Raw genomic sequence first — 21,215 nt, forward strand, 5'->3', positions numbered from 1 at the left:
GCGATAGATACGGGTTAGAGGTGTTACATATATTATAAATTTTATATTGTTTTTGACCAATTTGGTTGGAATAATAATCAAAATATTATAAAAATAAGTTATATAGTTGGGACTCTAGTATAAATCAACTATAAATTAGGTAAATAAAAAATTACAAAGTCGATTTTTGCCTTAAGAAACGGTGTTTGGGAAAATTTCTACAATATTTGGTAGTTTTCAAATTTGATTATGTATATACAAAAAGTACAATTTAATTTGAGAGAATAGAGTTAAACACAATTACTAAAAAATGACTTGTGAGCTTTTTAATCTAAGACATCTAAAGCTTCGAAATATGATTGAAAAAACATTTATTATTCTTAAAAAAAAAACCACCACCTCAATATAGTCAAAAGGTTAAATCTTATTAACATATTGTATATTTCATAAGTGCAATTGGGACGATTGATACTTTGAAGAATAAATAAAAAAAGGTCTTGATAATTTCAATAATACAAATTTAAATTTGATTAGTGAATTGGTTAAAGCCCAACATATTAATAATTACATGTTAAATGTTAGAAGAAGAATAACTCAACAATATAAAATGTTTGAACAATTAGATAAAATTGCATAAGACATTTATTTTTCTTGTCATTTTTATTTGTAATCACATTGTTGACTACTTTCTTGAACTAATATATTACATAAAATGATTTAATTTTAATTTTAATTCTATTACTTATTTATGATAATTTTTTTATAGTAATTAATATTTTTTACAAAATTTTAGATTATGTAGCTATATAATTATAATTTGTACTACCAAAGACATAATGAATTACAATGTTATTACACTATGTCAACCAAACAAATTTAAGAAATTACAATTCTTGGTAATTACAAGTGGGTATAATTACTACCTTAATAATTACATTTTCATCCAATTATTCCGGTATCCAAACAAACCCTAAAAATTTATTTTATTTGAATATCAATTAAAGTTTAAATGCTTATTTGAAGCCAATTAAAGTATAAATGTCTAATTGGTAGTAATAAAAGTATAAGGATTTGTTTGGATAAAGTAACAAAGTTCAAGATTTATTCAATATATTAGGCAAAATTTTATTAGATCTAAGTTGATGTCCAAAAGTTTCCCTCAAAACAGCTGGTTCATGACTCTACTTCTGTACTCAGTAGAAGAATGACATCAGTGTTTCAACACCCACAAAATTTTCTCTTCAAGAAAATGGGTAAAGATGCAAGAAAAGCAGGCAGCCGACCCACAAAGCAATTAATTGATAAATGAGCAAGCTTTATATGTTTGTGTGTGTGTATAAATATAAGGAGAGGGATACATGCATCTACAATGGACATCAGCACAAAGTATAATACACCCCTATAGGGCTTGCAACGAAATCTTAAGATTTATAAAGAAATTCAAAAGAAAGCTTTTATGGCCACAGATTTGAAAAGAATACCACAACAACTAGCTAAGCACATACTACCCTTGAACACAACTATAGCATCTACCAAACAGGCGACTATAGCATCTACCAAACGGCCAGAACATATTGAACACAACTATAGCATCTACCAAACGGGCAAACTACCCTTGATTACTATTTCCAACCCAATATTTAGACAGTTGCATGGCAGCTGTCAACTATCAGCATAGGAAATCTTACCAAGTGTATTGGAACAAAGATGATGATAGTGTATGTCATATTTTTCTTATCAAAGTTCTTACAAAAGAATATTTACGTATTCACTTGTCCTTTTCCATGAGAGTACCAAACAGTGTGTCACTCATCATGCTGCACGAAGCATAGTGAATTTCTAGGTCAGCCTCCACAAACACACTGAATAGTTGCCAATTCATGTAGTGCAGAAAGGAGCATATGTTAACTTACAGCTAACAGGAGTTAAATCAACAAAAAAGGATCATTTCTTCGAGTAAGTCTGGTGATCAGGTCCGACATCACGTGAACCAGTATTTATGTAAGGCCCTCGAAAAGTTGCCTGTGGAGGAAGTGGCTTAGATGAATCCACAGGTCTCCTAGATGTCCTGGATGATACAAATCATTATTCAACTTTTTCAAGTCGATAAACATAGCTCTTGACAACACATTGCTGTGGAAAAAGAATTATACTTACGCCATATAAAATGGAAACGCTAAGCCTGCAGCTGCAAAAACTAGTAAGCCGGAAGCAACCATGACATTCCGTGCTCGTGTCATTGTGATTCTAAACCAACCTCAACAATGAAAGATCTCTACCTAACAAATCAAAGAAATTGTTATTATTTCCATTATCAATATTCTACATGTTAATCCATGCATTTTTACAACAAATAAAAGAAATAGTATTCTAGAATAGCAGAATGCAGCTCAAACACATATAAATCAGAGAATGAGGGTCAAAAAGAGAACTAGAATTGCCCAAGTTCGTTCTTAATAGCAGCTTTCACATCCACCTACCACAACAGGCATGTAAAGCACAAAACTTTCCACTGTCAACATGGGAATTTTTGTTTTTTTTTCTTGCTCGGCCAAAATAAAAATTTTATTAAAAACCCAATAACGCGAGACTAGCCGAAAGGTTAGTACACTATGAGTAGCAGAGAACAAACACCTTTGAAAACATCAACAACAGTGCTACTACAAGAATACAATCACGCATCTTGATCAAAACAGCTAACAACTTGCAGCAAAGACAAACACCTAAACTTACAATAAGAATAATAAAAGAAACACCAACCAAGCACTCATGACACACTAGCCATCAATTCAAAATTGCAGCAATGAACTTTCTAAGTCACCAAAATTCATTTGCAAAGAGAATTCCCTTAAAAGAGCATCAGCAACAGTTTCCAAATCACTCCTTGAATCGCAATTCATCAGCTCCATGTAACTCCATAACCACCACCAATACCAGCACTCCAAAATAAGTGCTTCTTAATAATAGAAAATGAAAATTAACACGAGGCATAAACCTCAAAACAAGCACCTAAAACACCCACAAATCTCCACAATCAACTGAGAAAAGGAACTCCCTAATGAATGCATATATCAAAATCATCACCAAAACCCCTCTATTGGCCACATAAACCTGTTACTTGATGCGACTAGAGTTCCAAATAGCTAGAACTCCACTTGAATTACCATCAGCAGCAAAGAAACAAAATCAAAATCATCATTGTACCGGATACCTCTTACGTTTCTCACAAGGACAACCTAAAACTTTGTCTCCCGGATGAGAAGCATATCAACACGGTACTTCTGAACAATCATTCAAACCGCCCTCACTTTTAAACCGAAACCTAATCCTCTAACAATCTAAGTATAAAATCCTCTTCACTCAAAGAGCCCAACAACAAGCCAAGCACACCACACAAACTGAATCTAGAAATCACTTCAAAGAGACTCAACACCAACGCCAAAAATATAACTCAAGGGGATTCAACACAATCAGAAAATAATGAGAAATTACTTACAATTTTCTTGCTCAATACGCATGAGCTCAGCGATGATTATTTTGTTGCTTCAAGAAGCCTTTAACCCGAGAACTTTACCCATTCGCCAAGCATCTTCAGCTTCTCTACTAAGGACTCTGTTTCTATTCAAAAGGTCCGAATCTATCAAACTCTCATTCGCAATTTTAAACGAATCCAACTCAGCGATAGAAATCTTCTGATTTTTACGATTTTTTACCACCCTTTTTACGATTATTTACAGAAGAAGCATCAGAAATTTTCCGAAACTCGTCTTCAACACATATTCGCAAGGGAATATGACTCATCTTTGTAAACATATAGAAAAACTAAAAAAATTGAGCATAGTCATGTCAGACATGAAAATGAGTGAGAGTAAAGCAATCAAATGCTGGGTTTTCATTTATTAATCCCAATAGAAGAAAAGCATGAATACAGGCATTTCAAAGACTTCCAAGTTTTCTCAACAACCACACAGAGAATAAATCAAAAACACTTAAGAAAATGAGAACTGCCTCAGGAGATATGCAAATTACTAGTTAAACATCAAATAAACAAAAGAAATCCAAATCAATAAATCCCATAGAAAATTATTTAAAACATTGAAAAGTGAATGATTTCAATGGAATTACCGGAATCAAGAAGCGAGAAAACAAAAAACTTTGGTTTCTTCGTGTGGGGCGGCGCTGTGCGTTTCAATGGGGTTTGCTTGGCCTTGTTCTGTTAGTTTCATAGATGATTGAAACGATATCGTTTTAGATAATGTTGTGGTTCTTTTTTAGGCTTAATACCTCTTTTGACCCCTATAGCTTAATTATCACTTTGGTATCATACTATTTTTTATTGATTTGACCCTTGTATTTTCATTCTACTAAAAACAGTTAAGCCAACCAAACATGTTGCCACATGTCGAAGAAAGAAAAAACATTGTTATCACAAAAAATTATTAAAAATTCAAAAAAAAAAACTTAAAACTTAGAAAATTATTGTAAAAAAACTAAAAGAAATTATAATCTATTTTTGAAAACTTTTAAAAATATATTTTTAAAAATTATAAGCATGCAAAACTTCAAAAGAATTTTAAAAAAAAATAAAAAATTCGTTTATTAGACTTTTTGGGATTTTATAAAATTTTAGAATTTTGTGAGTTTTTCTTTTAACAACTTCATGAAATTTTTTGAAAACTTTAAGATTTTTTTTTTATTTTCAATAAATTTTCATTTTTTACATGTGGCATATATTTAACTAAAAATATAAATAAGGTAACAGGATTATACAGAATGATAGTACAATGGCTAAACTAATAAAAAAAATTAATACAAATATCAAAGTGATAATTTATAGCATAAGGGCAAAAGAGTTATTAAGTTTTTTTTGCAAAAATATATTCTATCTTTAGCAACTTAAAAGGCTTTATATTTGACCTCTAATTTATACATATATATATATATTTTCATTTTAGTACTATTTTTTTCATTTTGGTAACTAAATTATTATTATGTTATAATTTTTAATTAAAAATTTAACTGTGTTAAAAAAATGGCACATTCAAGCTACGAAAACGTGACACGGGCTTTTTTCCATGTCATCTACGACATGACCACTAATTAATGATATGACTATTGGCTAACTATTGTTTGATCATTGACCATTTAAATATATATTTTTAAAAATTTTAATTTTAATTTTTTTCGTTTTACATGTTTTTTATTGGATTTTTTACCCAAATAATATTTTTTTTAAAAATACCTAAATGGGTTGTTGCAAGAATTATGTACCAAAATGGTACATTTAAATGGGTGGAGGGTGGTGCATAGGCAGCACCACCCTAATTTTCTGACACAAATCAGCATGAAATAAAATAAATAAAATAATGGTGGAGGCATGTAGATAGGTGGCACCCAAGGTAAAATATGGGCCAAATACGGGTCGTATACGGTAAAAATCAGACTCGAAAATTGACCGCTGCCACGATGGGACAGCGCACACGCCTAGGGAAGAGGCGACACCCAGTGATGGAGGACACGGCACAAGCGCCACTAGTGACTCCTCTGGCAGAGGCGGCACCACGGTGGCAGGCGTAGGCGATGGGACGACTCATGCAGGGTATTTGTTGTTATTGTGTGTTTGGGGACCTTATAATGGTCCCCAAGGTTAATTTTTGGCCGGTGAGTGAAGGAGAATAAAAGAAGAGAAGAAGAAAGAGAAGGAGAAGGAGAGGGCGGGAAGGGAAGGGAAGGGAAAAAGAAAGAAAAAAAGAGAATGAAAATAGAGAGAGGGAAGGAGAAAGAGAAGGAAAAAAATAAATAGAAAAGGAAAGGAGAATTTGTTTTGTTGTTTAGGGAAGATTAGGTGTTTAAGAATAGGGAATTTCTTTTTGTTATAAATTAATGGATTAATGTTAATTTAATTTGTTATTGTTGTTATTATTGTTGATTTAATTCGGATTTAATTTTTAATTTTATTTTTATAATGTATTATTTGGTTAAAAAGAGCTATTAAGGTATGTTTGTATTTATTTTATATTTTCATTCATTCATAATTTATTTTTAATGTTTATTGAAGTAAAAAAGCCTATTTATGTTATGTACAAAAAATGTTTTATTTTTTATGTAATTTATTTGTTATGTATGTTTTAGGTTGATTAGATTTATTTTTTATGAAATTTATTTGGCATGTTATTTTGATTATTTTAATTTTAATTTTTTTTTATTTTTTATGTAGGTAAAAGATGAGACCATTGATATGGAATTTGGAATTTATGAAATAAATTAGGAATTAATTTATATGTTCTAATTTTTTAAGATTTTATAATTGAGAATAAGAGTTTATGTTTTTAAATTTTATTTTATGTTATATATAAATATTATAAATGAAATTTCTTTTGAAGTTTTATGCAAAAAAAATTTATATTTTTTTGACAATAATTAAGTTGGCATGTTATTATATAGATATATATTATATTTTAAACCAATACATTTTACTTATTATCATCTTAAAATAATCATAAAAATATTCGTATTTATTATGTATCGTTTATGTTATGTTTTTGTTATATTTTTTTATTAGCATGTTATTTTTATTATTTTAATATAATTTTTTTTGTTTTTTATGTAGGTAAAAGATTAAACCATTGAGTTGGAGTTTGAGTTGAAATTTATAAGATATATTTATTTTGTTAATGTAGTATAGCAAAAAATATGATGTGGACAAAACTATTTGGTATTTTTTTGTAATTAAAAACAATATATAAAATTTAGGTATTTTGATAAATATTTAAAATCCATCAAACTTTGAAATTAATAGTCGAAATTTGTTTTGAAATTGCAGGTATCGCAATAGGTTTATTGATTAAGAATGATGGTCACATATCAAACACAGTTAATAACATGGTAATATATTGTTATTTGTTAATCACGGGTTCCCTTAACAAAAGATCTATGTAATTTATGGAAATACATTATGTTATTACAACTATTTTCAGTAATTTAATACTGTCAGAGCCTGTACTGAGCATTAAGGGGTCGGGTGAATAGTTTAAGATATTCCCCGAATGAACGACTGATGCCATACTTAGAGTTAGCTGGATTCGGGTCAGCAGCATTAATCTGAACGTTTGATTTGCGGTACGATTTAATATCCGCATTAGTCGAGCGTTGGCGCTCGGAGACTCACACTTTTCATTTGCCGTGTGGGGAGTGCACTGTCACTCTAGAGGATATTGCATTGCAACTTGGGCTTCCAATCGACGGGAGTGCCATAACGGGCGTAAGTGCGATAGCTGAGCCGGTTGCCCTTTATTATAGCCTACTAGGAGTCTCGCCCGCCAATGCTGAGTCCAATTTTACGAGTTTGAAATTTTCATGGCTGAAAGTCGATTTTGAACATTTATCAATTAATGCCACTGAGCATGAGGTGATGCGCGTAGCTTGAGAATATATTATGCATATTATAGGGGGTGTACTAATGTCGGATGCGAATAACAACAGGGTTCATTTTATGTATTTACCCCTATTAGCTGATTTACAAAATGTTCGCTCCTATAGTTAGGGTTTCGCAGTTTTGGCTATATTGTATCGTGAGCTTTGTCAGGCGACAAAGCCTGATGCCGTAGACATAGGCGGATGCCTTCTATTACTGCAGTCATGGGCTCTTTATCAGATACCATTCTTGGCATCGGTTAGGCACCAACCATACGTATTTCCACTAGTGAACAGGTGATAAAATTTAAATTGTTATTAATTGACATTTTATTTTTTCTAATGATACTATTCTAACGATACTGTTCTAACATGTAATTTGTTTTCGTAGATGGAGTTTTTATCCAGGTATCGGGAGGTCGTACACTATCTCGATATATCGTCTAATGATTGAACAACATGCTAGGGAAAGGGTAAGTTATTCCAATAATCGTGACATGTAATTACTTTGTATATCTTACTCGAACCGTGTTAAATTTTAACCATGTTTTTAATTGTGCAGTTTATCTGGATGCCGTATCGGAGACTAAAAATTACAGCTGTTATACCCTCGTCTGTCCACATTCATTCTCACTTGTGGTGCATTAGCACACCAATTATCAATTTCCAGATAGTCGAGTGATATAACGGGGATCGAGTACTCCGCCAGTTTGGTTGCATCCAGTATATCCCGGATCCGCCAATGCAGTTGGGGAAGATTCACTTGATCAACAAGAGAGGAAAACATGGAAATAATTGAGGGGTTGTGCACCGAAAATATATTACAGTGTGGGATAATCGGATGGCGCGGAGACCTCAGATGGATATTTCTTCCAATTTGCAACCATCGTTAGAGTACATACAATGGTATTCTACTATGGGAAAACCATATTTACTTGGTGGGCAGTCGACTGTAGTCCCCCTGCACATGCATCAACTTGGGGCATATGAGCCAGTGCCTGATATAGAGGCCAAGCTAGAGCTAGAGCCCAAGCTCGAGCCATAGCCGAAGCCCGAGTGATCGCATGCACATTCGGCTGATAGTTATTATCATCTGGACTTGCAGGTCAATGACTATTTCCCGGGCTCGTCAAGACATGGATATCATTCCGGGTTTGATATCTTTGGGTCATATCCACCGCAGTATGGCGCTCCTCCTGGCCCGTATCCACCGCATTACTCCACTTCTCTTGGGTCGTATCCACCGCAGTATGGCACTCCTCTCGACTCAAGTTCATCGATGATGTTCGAGGCATATGATTTTTCTTCCATGTTTTGCATACCTCCACCTGCGACTGAAGAGGATGTTGATGGCCGCGATCACCCACAACGTGAACGTCGACCCCCGCAGAAATATACCCTAGGACCACACCATCAAACCATCAATTTTAGCGGTTTCTTGCAATTTAAATATTACAAAGTTTGTACTTTTTTATTCTAAAAAAATATAAATCAAGAAAAAGACAATATTTGCATTTATTTAATTAGATTAATTGCAACATTAAAACTTGGAATAAAATTTGTGGTCATAAATTAGATTAATTGCAACATTACAACATTAAAACACTAAAACTTGTAACAAAGTTTGTAATATAAATTTTGTTATATAAATTAAATACATTACAACATTAAAAATTGGAACAAGCTTTGTAATATAAATTTTGTTATATAAATTAAATACATTACAATATTAAAAATTGGAACAAACTTTGTAATATAAATTAGGTACATTGGATTACATAAGCTCAATTCCTACCTGATCGTGACAATTGTCCAACATGGTAGTTTCGCTGCGGGCATTTACTCCGATTATGACCAGCTATCTGCATAATCCACAATGATTACCGTCGGGTTTCTCCCTAATGTCCATTTCATTACGGATTCAAGATGGTTGCAGATGACCTTTCGGATTCCTACGCAACCTTTTGTCTGGGACAAGCTCGAAAGTTGTCGGAGGCACTTCCCACGTAGACAGGTTAGGCAGGACGAGGAACTATTCTCCCAGACACGCAACGTGCGCTCGAGTGTGTACACATCATCGACAAATTATTTAAAATTGAGTGAGACTTTAGCACACGCTGCCACGACATGCGCACATGGATAATTAAGTGTTTGGAACCTCTTGCAATCACACCGTCTGTTTCAAATATCAACTCCATAGGACCTAGGTCGTATACCAGGTCAACGATAAATGGTTTCGGTAACTCGAAACATTTCAAGATGTCATGAATATACTTCTACATTCATCGACCTCGCCATCCGACGATTTGCAACCATTGCATCCTTAACATCTTCGACAAACACGTGTCCCGCCTCTATCTGGTTGACTTGTTGCTGACCCATTCTTGGCATCAAGGTAGCCAACCTATAGAATGTAGCCGAGAAGACTAATAAAATCAGAAGATGTCGTATTTCCAACAACACAGCGTTGATCCCCTCCATCAAGTTTGTGGTTATTTGACCATAACGAAAGCCCTCGTCAAAACTTTGAGCCCATTTCCACGGCTCCATAGTACCCAACCACTATCGAAAAGAGGTATTCGTTTGACCCTCCATGTTACTCTCAAGTCGAGTCATTCTTTGATGAAAAATGCGTGGCTCTAGTTCGTGCACTGTATATGTATTAAGAAAAGATAACTTACAGTATTGCCCTAAAACATTAAAACTTATATTGAAAAGATAAGGTTATCCTTTACCCATTCTCATAACTTTTCTCCGCTAGTTTGCATTCTTATAATCTCGATGGAAGTTAGTTGCGATGTACCGGATGCAGTAAACAGATCTCTATGGCACACTGGAATGCCTAATGACTGCAATTAATCCTTTCCCTCTATCGGAGATGATGCAAATATTATCGTTGCTAATAACATACCTCCGCAGGTTGGTAAGGAAGAATTCCCATGATTCCATGTTCACCTTATCTACTATGGCAAATACTATCGGGAGTACGTTCTTGTTGCCGTCTTGAGCAACCGCAAGAAGTAGGATCTGTGTATATTTTTCGTATATTTAAGTCACATCTACTTACACAAACAGCTTGCGGTGGGGAAATACGCGCACACATGAATCAAACGTCTAGAACATCCAATGGAAAATTCTTTTTCCCGGTTGTAGTTGGTCATCCGGGCTGTAATAAGGTCATGTCTGTAACTCAATGACAGTTCCTGGTACGTACTCTCACATAACGACTATCTATCCCTGTAGCTCATTATACGATGCATTAAAATCCCTGTACAATTGCTCCATTGTCATCTGTTTAGCTAACTACACCTTTCGGTATGATACTCGATACTGGAATCATGCCTGCATTTCGGCAATCAATACCGAAACTTTAATAGTAGGCATGTCCTTCACCATTGGCATGATACACGTACAGATAGTTTTGGAATCAAGTTTTCGATGATATTCTATTATATGTGTTGATGTGCATGTGTGAAGCCCAACAAATTTTCGTATCTCCCACATCTACGAATTTTGAATAAATGCAGCTCGTACCCACCAATTGCAGCCTTCCGCCGACTTCCAACACTCCCTAATATATAATGTCGGTTTAGGCAATGTGACTTTATAGTCCACTGATATATTCATGCTATACCACTTAATAGCAAATACGCATTCTTTCTTACTTTTAAATCTCTGGCCTATGAACAACTCCTTAGGATCAAAATTTACAGCCAGCCGGTGAGCAGGTAGTATTCTAGAGTACTCTGAGAACTCGGCTATGTGCGCTGCGTCGGGATCTATGAGCGATATGTGTGGCCCAGGATTATTGTGTATCACAATACGTCGAATCTGGTTCCCGACTGAAAACGAGTTAATGTTTCCATCGTCATTCACGTCTTCATTGTCAATATCATCGGGGACCTCGTCCACATCGGGATCACTATCACTATCGACCTCTTGATCACAAGGATCAATACTATCTTATCCATTATCACCACCACATCAATATTGGGTGCAACACTAAGATCGATATCGATCCTGCGTATAGTTGATTCACTATCAACGTACGATATTGGAGCCACCATGCACGATTCTTAAGCTCCATGTTCTTCACCATATGCAGTGAGATCTTCATTTGGCTCCACGCCGGCTAACTCAGGAAATAAGTGAATCGGTTCATTTTGGTTACTCTGATTCCCACAATAAAGAACGATCATTGTCTCCATATCTTCATCGTCTACAAGTTCCATTTCGGTGAATTTGATGGGATCTATTGAAATTGGAAACTTGTAGAAAAGTTTCGAGATCCTTCTCTCATAACGTCTAACAATTTTTGTGCTAATCATTTCCTTCATACTATCGAACGAGACATTTCTATTAAATCTCATTGCTATTTGTTGCCGACATTCAAATATACATCCAACGGTTGTTGTCAAGATGATTCCATCGAAATAAACGCATACGAAAAACTGATTATCCATCTTCAATACTCAATCTGTTAAAAAATAAACAAAAATTCTCAAAACAATTTTGAACAACATAAAAATACTTACATAAAAAATTTAATGAATGAAAAGAGACCATTTCTAACAATATCAAATTTATTGTCATTTCTAACAATATCTATGACAAAAATATTTTCAGTATTTATCTAGTTTTTCCTGTTGTTATCACTAACTAACAATTATTTTATAATAGCTACTAACATAAAAATTTTAAAATATATTAAAAAATTTTAAAACATAACATTCTCAATAATCTAAACACAAAACTTACTAACAAATCACAATAAACAAAATAACTTTAAAACAAAACATAAAAATAACACTAAACAAACTATATAATACTAACAAAATAATTTTTTCTTATCATAATCTATTATATTTGAAAATAACAATAAAAATAATAATACATTTTCTTTCTTCTCTTCTCCCTCTCTTGTTCTGCTATTTTTTTTTAGACTGATACGAGCCGGATGGGGGAGTGGGGGGAAATATACTAGGTGTGCCGCCTATCAGATAGGCACCACCAGTGCCGCCTATCATATAGGGCTCACTAGTGCCGCCTATCAGATAGGCACCACACCCGCTTCGTATTTTTGTACCCGTATATACCAGAATGGAAAAGTGGTGCCGCCTATCCCTTTGGCACCACTACTAAAATATTGTTGTTATTATTATTATTATTATTATTATTATTATTATTATTATTTAACTATATTGTGTCAAAATGAGGGTGGTGCCGCCTATGCACCACCCTCCACCCATTTGAACAACCTATTTTGGTACATAATTCTTGCAACAACCCATTTTGGTTTTTTTTTATTTATGTAAAAAACCCTTTTATTTTATATAAAATTTTTTTATTTTATATAATTGGTATATCATAAAATGTTTTTTTAAATTTTGTTAATATTAGATTTTTATATATTTTTTTGAATTTTCTATATTTTATAAATTGTTTTTATATGTTTTTTATTTTATATGATTTATATATTTATAAAAAATTAAATTTAATAAAATTTTTATATTTGTTTGATATTATATATATTTGAATTTTGAACCAATTTTAATGGATGTAATGAATTGTCATGTATAAAAGAAGGATTTTTATAAAACTAATTTAAATTTTTTAATTAATTACGTAAATTATCTATTTTTGGTAAAATATGTAAATAGCCTAAAATTTACTATAAAAATTGGTGGTGTCAAAGTGTTTAGCACCACCAACATGCCACGGCAACAATCGGGATAAAAAATCAATTTTTTGGTGGAGCCATGTAGAATGGGCTACTTGTATAAATATCAGGGAAATACTGTGATTTCTAAAAAAATAGAGGGCTTTAAATAAAATTTCCTTTTTCTGGTGTAGCCAAATAATTTGGCGCCACCAGTTTCCAATGTCTCTCCCAGTTTTTTGTCCTTTTTTTTTGTTTTATTTATTTATTATTATTTGTTTATAATGTTTTAAATGTATATTTTAGGTGGAGCCATTTTAAATGGCGCCACTAGTTCATTTAAACCGCAATAAAAATGACTTTCTCAGTGCTATTATATTGTAGCTTGAATGTTGTCGATATTGATGATCTCATTCGTGCGGTTCGATTTGAGATTCCTTGTAACCTTCAAACATTCCATTGACTTAGAGAATCTCAAATAATCCACTCGTTGGTTGCATAACTAATTTGAACTTGTTACCAAATAAATAATTGGCATTTGAAAATAACCATTAAATTTACCGGTGTCAGAGCTCCACCAGATTATCGTTAAACAAAACATACCTTCTAATTAAAAAAAAACACAAATACATAAAAATAACGCTTCTCATATCTCTCACATTCATCATCTAACAAAGTATAAGTATTTTTTTTCCTTCAACTAAAATTGATGTGTCATCGAGGCTTATATATACCAATTTGGTCACGCCAAAGAGAATGGCTTCACCAAATAAAATATTTTAAAAATAAATTAAATATAAAAAATAAATTAAAAAAAGGGATTTAAATGAACAAATAGCCATTTAGAATGGCTCCACCAAAAAATATACATTTAAAATATGATAAATAAAAAATAAACAAATAATAATAAAAACAGAAAAAAGACAAAAAGTTGGAGTGACATTCGAAATTGGTGGAGCCAAATTATTTGGCTCCACTAGGAAAAAGGAAAATTTGTTTAAAACCCCTTTTTTTTTCAGAAATCACAATATTTTTTAGTATTTATATAGGTGGCATCATTCTACACAGTTCTACCAAAAAATTGATTTTTTTTATCTCAGTTGTTGACGTGGCATGTTGGAGGCTCCAAACACTTTGGCTCCACCAACTTCCACTGTAGATTTTAGGTTATTTACGTATTTTATCAAAAAAATGAATCATTTACGTAATTAATTAAATTTTTTGAGTTAATTTTATAAAAAAAGCCATAAAAGAATGACATGTGACATGTTTTTATTAGTAAGGTGCATCACTTTTTTTAACACATTTAACTTTTTAAACCAAAAACTATAATAAAATGATAGTTTAGGTACCAATTTAAGATAGTAAATTAAATATCAAAGTGAGAAAATAATACAATTTTTGGAAGTCAAATCGTGATATAAGCTTAACTGAAAGTGTTTAAATGATGGTGTCACAAGTTAATTACAGATCATAGTACTATATTTTCATTGTCACTAAATGATTGGATAATAAATTATGCACATACTAATAAATTTTTATAAGAGAACTTGACATACACGAATATTGAAATACCTTAAAAACATATTCTAGAAAATAAATTATAGATAGGAAACAATAGAAAAAATAACTATATAAATGTAAAAAAAAATACACATTTTTGGTGCAAACTAAATAGTGTTGCACCAAAATTTAGGCTCGTTTATTTCACTGAAAATGACTTCCGAAAATGATTTATGGAATATAACTTACTTTTCTGGAAAAGATAATATTTTTTAGTGTTTGGATGAATCTGTGTAAAATATTTTTTTTGTTATTTGACAAATTTCTTGAAAATATTTCCTAAAAACTATTTTCAATAAAACAAACATACATTTGAGATTTTCTTATCTTTTCATTGTTTAATTGAGTTTATTTTATATCTATAAATTTATAATTTACACTTTTTTTTGCATATATTGCAATGATTTATTTATAAATAAATACATCAAATTAAATATATAATATTACTCAATTATTAAGCTAGAATATTAATAGTCATAAATTAAAAATAACCAAAGCGAATAGATTATTCCTGATTATGTTATAAAAAAATAAAAAACAAAAAACAAAAAACAAAGATTGAATAATAATAAATTAACTTCCAAACCACAATTAGTACTATATAACATTAAATTAACAATATTATCTAAGTGCATAATTAGTAGCATGCCACATGATGATTACAATATTGTCCAAGTGCATATTTAGGGTTCGTTTATTTCACGTAAAAGCAATTACAAAAAACATTTACCGTGTTTTCCCATGTTTGTTTGGCGTAAAATATCTTTAGTCAAAGCAAGTGACTTTCCTAGTCAAACTAAAATGACCCATTTTCTTTGTAAAATGTCTTACTATTTTTTATCTCGTAAGACATTTTCCAAACCCTACTTTTGACAACCAAAGCCTCTCACCAAAGCTTTCGACCAAGCACCAAGAACCCATTCTCAACGCCAATGCTCTCCCTCTTCGACGGTGAGAATCAGATGAGTGGTGTCTTTTCCATTTTTTATTCTTTTAACAAATTTGTTGTAAAAATTTTGGGATTTTTTCTTATAAAAACCTAAAAAAAACTTATAATTTTTCACTCTCCAAAACTAAGCTTGTTTGGTTTGCAACGTGAAAAGTTATTCTAAATTTGTGTTTGTCATCTTTCATTTCTGAAATTAGATATGTTTTACATAAATCTGATCCTTTTTTTTTTATAATATGTTTTTTGTTGTGCCGTCCTGGTCTGAAACTGTCAAATGTTTCTCTTATTTCACTGTGGTTTTCTTTTTGTTGTTTGTTTCATCTTGATTTTTCTTTGGGCATGGGTTTTTGGGAAGCCAATTATTTTATTTTTTTCCTAGTATGAAAGCTAATGTAGAGAGCTTTTTCATAGGTTAATTTGTTTTTAGTTTAGTGGGAAAAAATCTTTTGTATGTTTTGATATAATGAGGGTTTGAAGGATATAGATGCAATGTCTTTCCTTCTTCTTTTTTTCGTTTCATGTTGTTGAGTATGTCACGTATTTCAGTTAAATTTGAAAGATAATATCCCAGTTAAACCATGTTTATTTGTTTTAATCAAACTCTAATTAGTTTATATTATATTAATATTATATGACCTACAAATTTAGCCTATAAATATGCTCTTTTACAACTTTAGAAAAGACACCAATTAAAAGATTAGAACTCATAACACTTTTGAGGAATTTTTTGTTTACGTTTTGAGGGTTTTTTGTTTTCGGGTTTCAGGGTTTAGTTTTTATCTCCATCTTTTGTACTCTTCGTTCTTTTTCCATTATAGTAAAATTATCTTTTCCTGTGGTTTTTTATCCTCTTTGGAGGGGTTTTTCCACATTAAATTTGTGTGTTCAATTTCTCAATTTCTTCCACTATTTTTACTTATTCATTGCTTAATCGGGTTGATCCCCGATAAGTGGTATCAAAGCCAGTTCAATTTTCGTATATCAGCCTGTTTAGAGATGGTAGCAACAAGGTTTGACATTGAAAAGTTCGATGGTGTCACAAATTTCAATCTGTGGCAAGTTCGGATGATGGCAATTCTAGTTCAGACCAACTTGAAAAAGGTTGTTACTGAGAAAAAGTCTGAAAATCTAGATCAAATAGAATGGAAAGATCTTGATGAAAAGGCCATGTTTTCAATTCAATTGTGCCTCGTGAATAGGGTATTGCAGGAGGTATTGATAGAGAAAACCTCATTTGCCTTGTGGAAAATGTTAGAAACTCTTTATGCGACTAAGCCTCTAGCTAACCGTTTAGTGTTGAAACAACGTCTATTTACGTTTCGCATGAACGAAAGTGAGCTTCTTAGAGATCACATTATTCAATTTATTACTTTTTTGAATGATTTAAAGAATGTTAAGGTTAAGATTGATGATGAAGGTCAGGTTATGCTATTATTGTGCTCTTTACCCTCTTCATGTAAGTTTTTCAAAGAGACCCTGATTTATCGTAGAGACAAACTCTTGTTCGAGGATGTGAAGGATTATTTTTTGAGTAAAGACAAACTTGACAATGATTTTGGTCTGGATAGCAAGTGTAACAGTCTGTTTTAAGTGGTGTCAGAAGCAGTGGTTTCGGGGCCACCAAATCCGACGAGTAAGTTCGTAAATATTAAATATAATATTTACGAGTAAAATATGGTTTTTAAAATGTTTTTGATATGATAATATATGTTATATAAACGATTTATTAAGTTTAAGTGGTTTGACCCTAAAGTCAAGTGGTTTTAGAAAATGAGGTATCGGGACCTCGTTTCTATAACCCGAGCCATAAATATTTTTATAAATATTTACGGAGTGTCATTAAGGTGATATTAAAGTTTCGTTGAAAAATTTTAACGTTTCGATAGTTAATTAATTAAAAAGGACTAAATTATAAAAGATGTAAAATTTAATCACTATTTGATTTGAGTGATTAAATGGTTAATTGAATAAATGAAAAGGGAATTAAATGGTAATTAAACCATGGTCAAATTTTCCAAGCGGTGGTGTTATGATTGAATCCACTAGCTTTTGAATTAATTGTTCTTTTAGTCCTAATTAGTTTGGGATTAAATTGTAAATAAGTTTATTTAGTTAGAATTTAATTAAATTGAAGGACCAATTGTGAAATTAAACCTTCCTTTGATGGTAATTGTGCCATATATTTATGTGATGTACTAATATAGGCATAGATTTGGTGTTTTAAATTAATTATTAACCAAGGCTAATATGGTAATTTGATGAATTAAATTAAATTAAAAACATAAGTAAAATATGAGTGGTTGTCATCTTCTTCCCTATTTTACAACCTAACTCTTCTATAGATGTAAGCTAGGTTTCGGCCAATTTCAAAGTTTTGCATGGTAAGTAATTCTTACCCTTTTTAATAATTTTTATATTTTTGAGATCGTTGCAACTAGGTCCAGCTAGCCCATACCTTCGTTTTGAAACTGTTAAAGATTTTGAATGTTGCCATTGATGAATCTTGTGATTTTTGATGTTAAATGATGAATCTGAGATATTAATGTTGCCAGCGAACTCTCATGTTTTACTTTCTGTTTGGGGTGATTTGGGTGGATCAGCTCTTACGAGCTTCTGTTCAGCTCTCACGAGCTTATGTTGGCGTGTTCTGGTGGACCAGCTCTATGAGTTTCTGTTGATGATATACTATTATCTGTAAGTCATTCTTCGAATGGAAAAATCTCGATAAGGTAATATATTTAATGAATTTGGAAAGATTTGTTATTTATTGAATATTGATTTGAACATAAATGAATTCAATAGTTGAGATTGTGGATGATGCTTAGGTTTATGCTAAGCTTATGGTTACATTATATCATGTTTAATATTAATGATATACAATGAAATGGTAAATGACAAAAATGGGAATATGCTTATGTTCATTAAAAGCTGGTATAATTCAAAAAGTGAATTTTCTTATAAAATGGCTTATCATGTGATTGACTCTAAATGAGTTATATACTTAAATGCACTAACTTGTGTATTGACGATGGTAATTAGGCTTATGTCAAGCTTGAGATCATGATTGATGTTTATGCTTATGTCTGGTATTATACAAATGAAATGGGTAAGAAAAGGTAATGAAACGGTAAGTTCGTTATTGAAATGTGATATGACAAAAAAAGGATTGATGAATTGAATGATGTACTTATATATGAGAAATTACGTATGTTATGGATAAACTTACCTATGATGTGAATAAATATACTAATCAGTAAGTTGATGTTGTTATTTAAGTTTATGCTTACTAAATGGAATATAAAGTAAGCAAAGGAAGTAATTCATAGTTCTATGAAAAGGTTAATGATGGTGTATAATGTTTATAAAATCCTATTAAGTTAGGAATGAAAAACATATATATGGTGTTGATAGACTTACACATTTACGAGTTGATGATTATGTATTTGACAAATCTTGAGGAATTGGTATAGATTTACATTTAATCTATAAAGTTCATTAATGAAATGGAATGTTATGTTTAAAGTTTATACGAGCTTACTAAGAATTCATTGTTTACGTAGTTATTTATCCATTACTTTACAGATTATCGGAAGCTCGATCGGGTTAGAAGCTCATCGGAGATCTATCACACTATCCAACAATTATATCGGTAGATTTTGATATCTTGGTTAAAGTTATAATGGAATGTATAGGTGGATTATGTCTAATGTTTAATTGATGAGTTTGGTATATATATGTCATTTTGGTTGATAATTATGGCATGAAATGTTGCCTTGAATTTAAGGTACTTAAAGTATTATTGATATCTTGTTGGTTATGGTTAATATGGTCAATTTAAAGCATGGTTTAATGGCCAAAGTGATATATGATGAATTGACCTCAACATGGTCAAGATATGGTATGCTTTGGAAAGGTTTTGAATTAGATATGTCATGAATCTAATATGGTGTGGTGATTTGGTACATTTGTTATAAATGACCTATATGGCTATTGGTGCTAGTTGTTGAATGGCATATTTGGTACCATTTGGTGTGTTATTGATAGATAAATCAAATGGTATGTTTTGACGTAAACATAGTTTGAAATTAGTGAACATTTTTTTGCAAATTTGAGTATATGGTTATACATGTTTAGGTATTAAGATTGAGGTGCTCGTTGGGCATATTGGTTGTATGCAAATGAACCATATTTGGCTAGTTTGATTATGTATGGCCTTGATGCATTTTGATGGCTTGCTTAATTGTGCAAAAGTGATTGTAGGTACATGCATGAATGGGTGAGAAAAATGGCCTGTAAATGGCTTATTTTTCGTCCACACAGGCAGAGACATAGGCATGTGTCTCAGCCGTGTGTGACACATGTCCTGGAGACACGGTCGTGTGTCCCCTGTAGCTTTCAAAGGGTTACAAGTCAGGTTGTTACACGGCCTAGCACACAGCCTGGCATACGGCTGTGTGACCCTTGCATTTTGAAAATTTTCATCTTTTCTCTAAAATTTCTATATGATTCTAATTTAGTTCCGATTTGTTTCTAATGTGTTTTTAGGGCCTCAAGGGCTTGTATAAGTAACAATATGTATGTTATTGATTGACTTTTCTATGATTGATGTTGAATTATTAAATGATTAAAATTTTTGATAGTTCTGAAACGTAAACTCTGATAATGCTCTGTAACATTATTCCGGCGAAGGATACGAATTAGGGGTGTTACAGCAAGGCAGATAGACAAGCTTCTATTTTGGTAGCATCAAAGAAGCGAGACAAAAAGTATCATTATTATAAGAATTTAAGTCACGTCAAAGTAGATTTTTATAAACTACGAAATAAAAGGGTTGCTGAGAGTAATGAGGAAGATGTAGCTAGTGCTAATTTGGCCGACGAAAGTAGTAATGATTTCTTGTTAGTGTCAACAAGCGATAGCTCTAAGCTTACATCCGAGTGGATCCTAGATTCAGGATGTTCTTTCACATGTGTCCCAACAGAGAATGGTTCTCCACATACAATTCGGTTGAATGTGGAGTTGTGCGCTTGGGAAACAATTCATCTAGTAAGGTAATCAGTATTGGTACTGTTAAAATTAGGATGCACGATGCGATGATTAGGACACTCTTAGATGTCAAGTATGTACCTAATTTACAAAAAAATCCCATCTCCTTAAGTATTTTAGATTCGAAAGGTTGGAGAATTAACATTGAGTCGAGTAGCATTAATGTGTCTCGTGGGGCTCTTATTTAGTTAAAAGGTAAAAGGACAAGAAATATTTATATTTTGGAAGCTTCAACAGTGATCGGTAAAACCAGACGTCACTTGTCCATTACTGAGTCGAATTTAACTCATTTGGGGCGGAGACAACTTGGTCATAGGAGGGAAAAATGTATGACCCTTTCGTTGAAGAGATGTTCTCCTTTGGATGCAGATTTTGAAAATTTAGGGCACTGTGTTCGTGAAAATCAAACCCAGGTTAGTTTTGATTTGGCAGTACACAAATCGAAGGCTAGAACTCTTCCAGCTTCTAAGCACATATCCGACTCAGTTAATTCCCTGCATAGTTTAAGATAAGCCCGTGGAGGGCTTTGGTAAAGATGGCGTTGTGGAGATTTGTTGAGTATGCCACGTATTTCAATCAAATTTGAGAGATAATCTCCTAGTTAAA

The 21,215-nt window shown here is 32.2% G+C and overlaps 1 protein-coding gene across 6 annotated transcripts; it reads right to left on the reverse strand.

The window, feature by feature from the left end:
* Positions 1-1,368: 1,368 nt before the first annotated feature.
* LOC107891846 (uncharacterized) lies at positions 1,369-4,271 on the reverse strand. 6 transcript variants are annotated; one of them, XM_016816766.2, is made up of 5 exons: positions 4,105-4,271; positions 3,476-3,597; positions 2,137-2,258; positions 1,893-2,047; positions 1,369-1,796 (listed from the first exon to the last, which is right to left on the reverse strand). In XM_016816766.2, exons 3-4 carry the CDS (start codon positions 2,217-2,219, stop codon positions 1,924-1,926), a joined length of 207 nt encoding a protein of 68 aa, XP_016672255.1. In that variant the 5' UTR covers positions 2,220-2,258; positions 3,476-3,597; positions 4,105-4,271; the 3' UTR covers positions 1,369-1,796; positions 1,893-1,923. The 6 variants fall into 6 exon arrangements, with proteins under 6 accessions (XP_016672255.1, XP_016672259.1, XP_016672256.1 ...); XM_016816770.2 differs by having other exon boundaries at positions 2,137-2,254; positions 3,476-3,591; positions 4,105-4,244; XM_016816767.2 differs by having other exon boundaries at positions 3,476-3,591; positions 4,105-4,243.
* Positions 4,272-21,215: the final 16,944 nt, after the last annotated feature.

The sequence above is a fragment of the Gossypium hirsutum genome, chromosome D09 (assembly GCF_007990345.1).
Source record: "Gossypium hirsutum isolate 1008001.06 chromosome D09, Gossypium_hirsutum_v2.1, whole genome shotgun sequence".
Classification (NCBI taxonomy): Eukaryota; Viridiplantae; Streptophyta; class Magnoliopsida; order Malvales; family Malvaceae; genus Gossypium; species Gossypium hirsutum.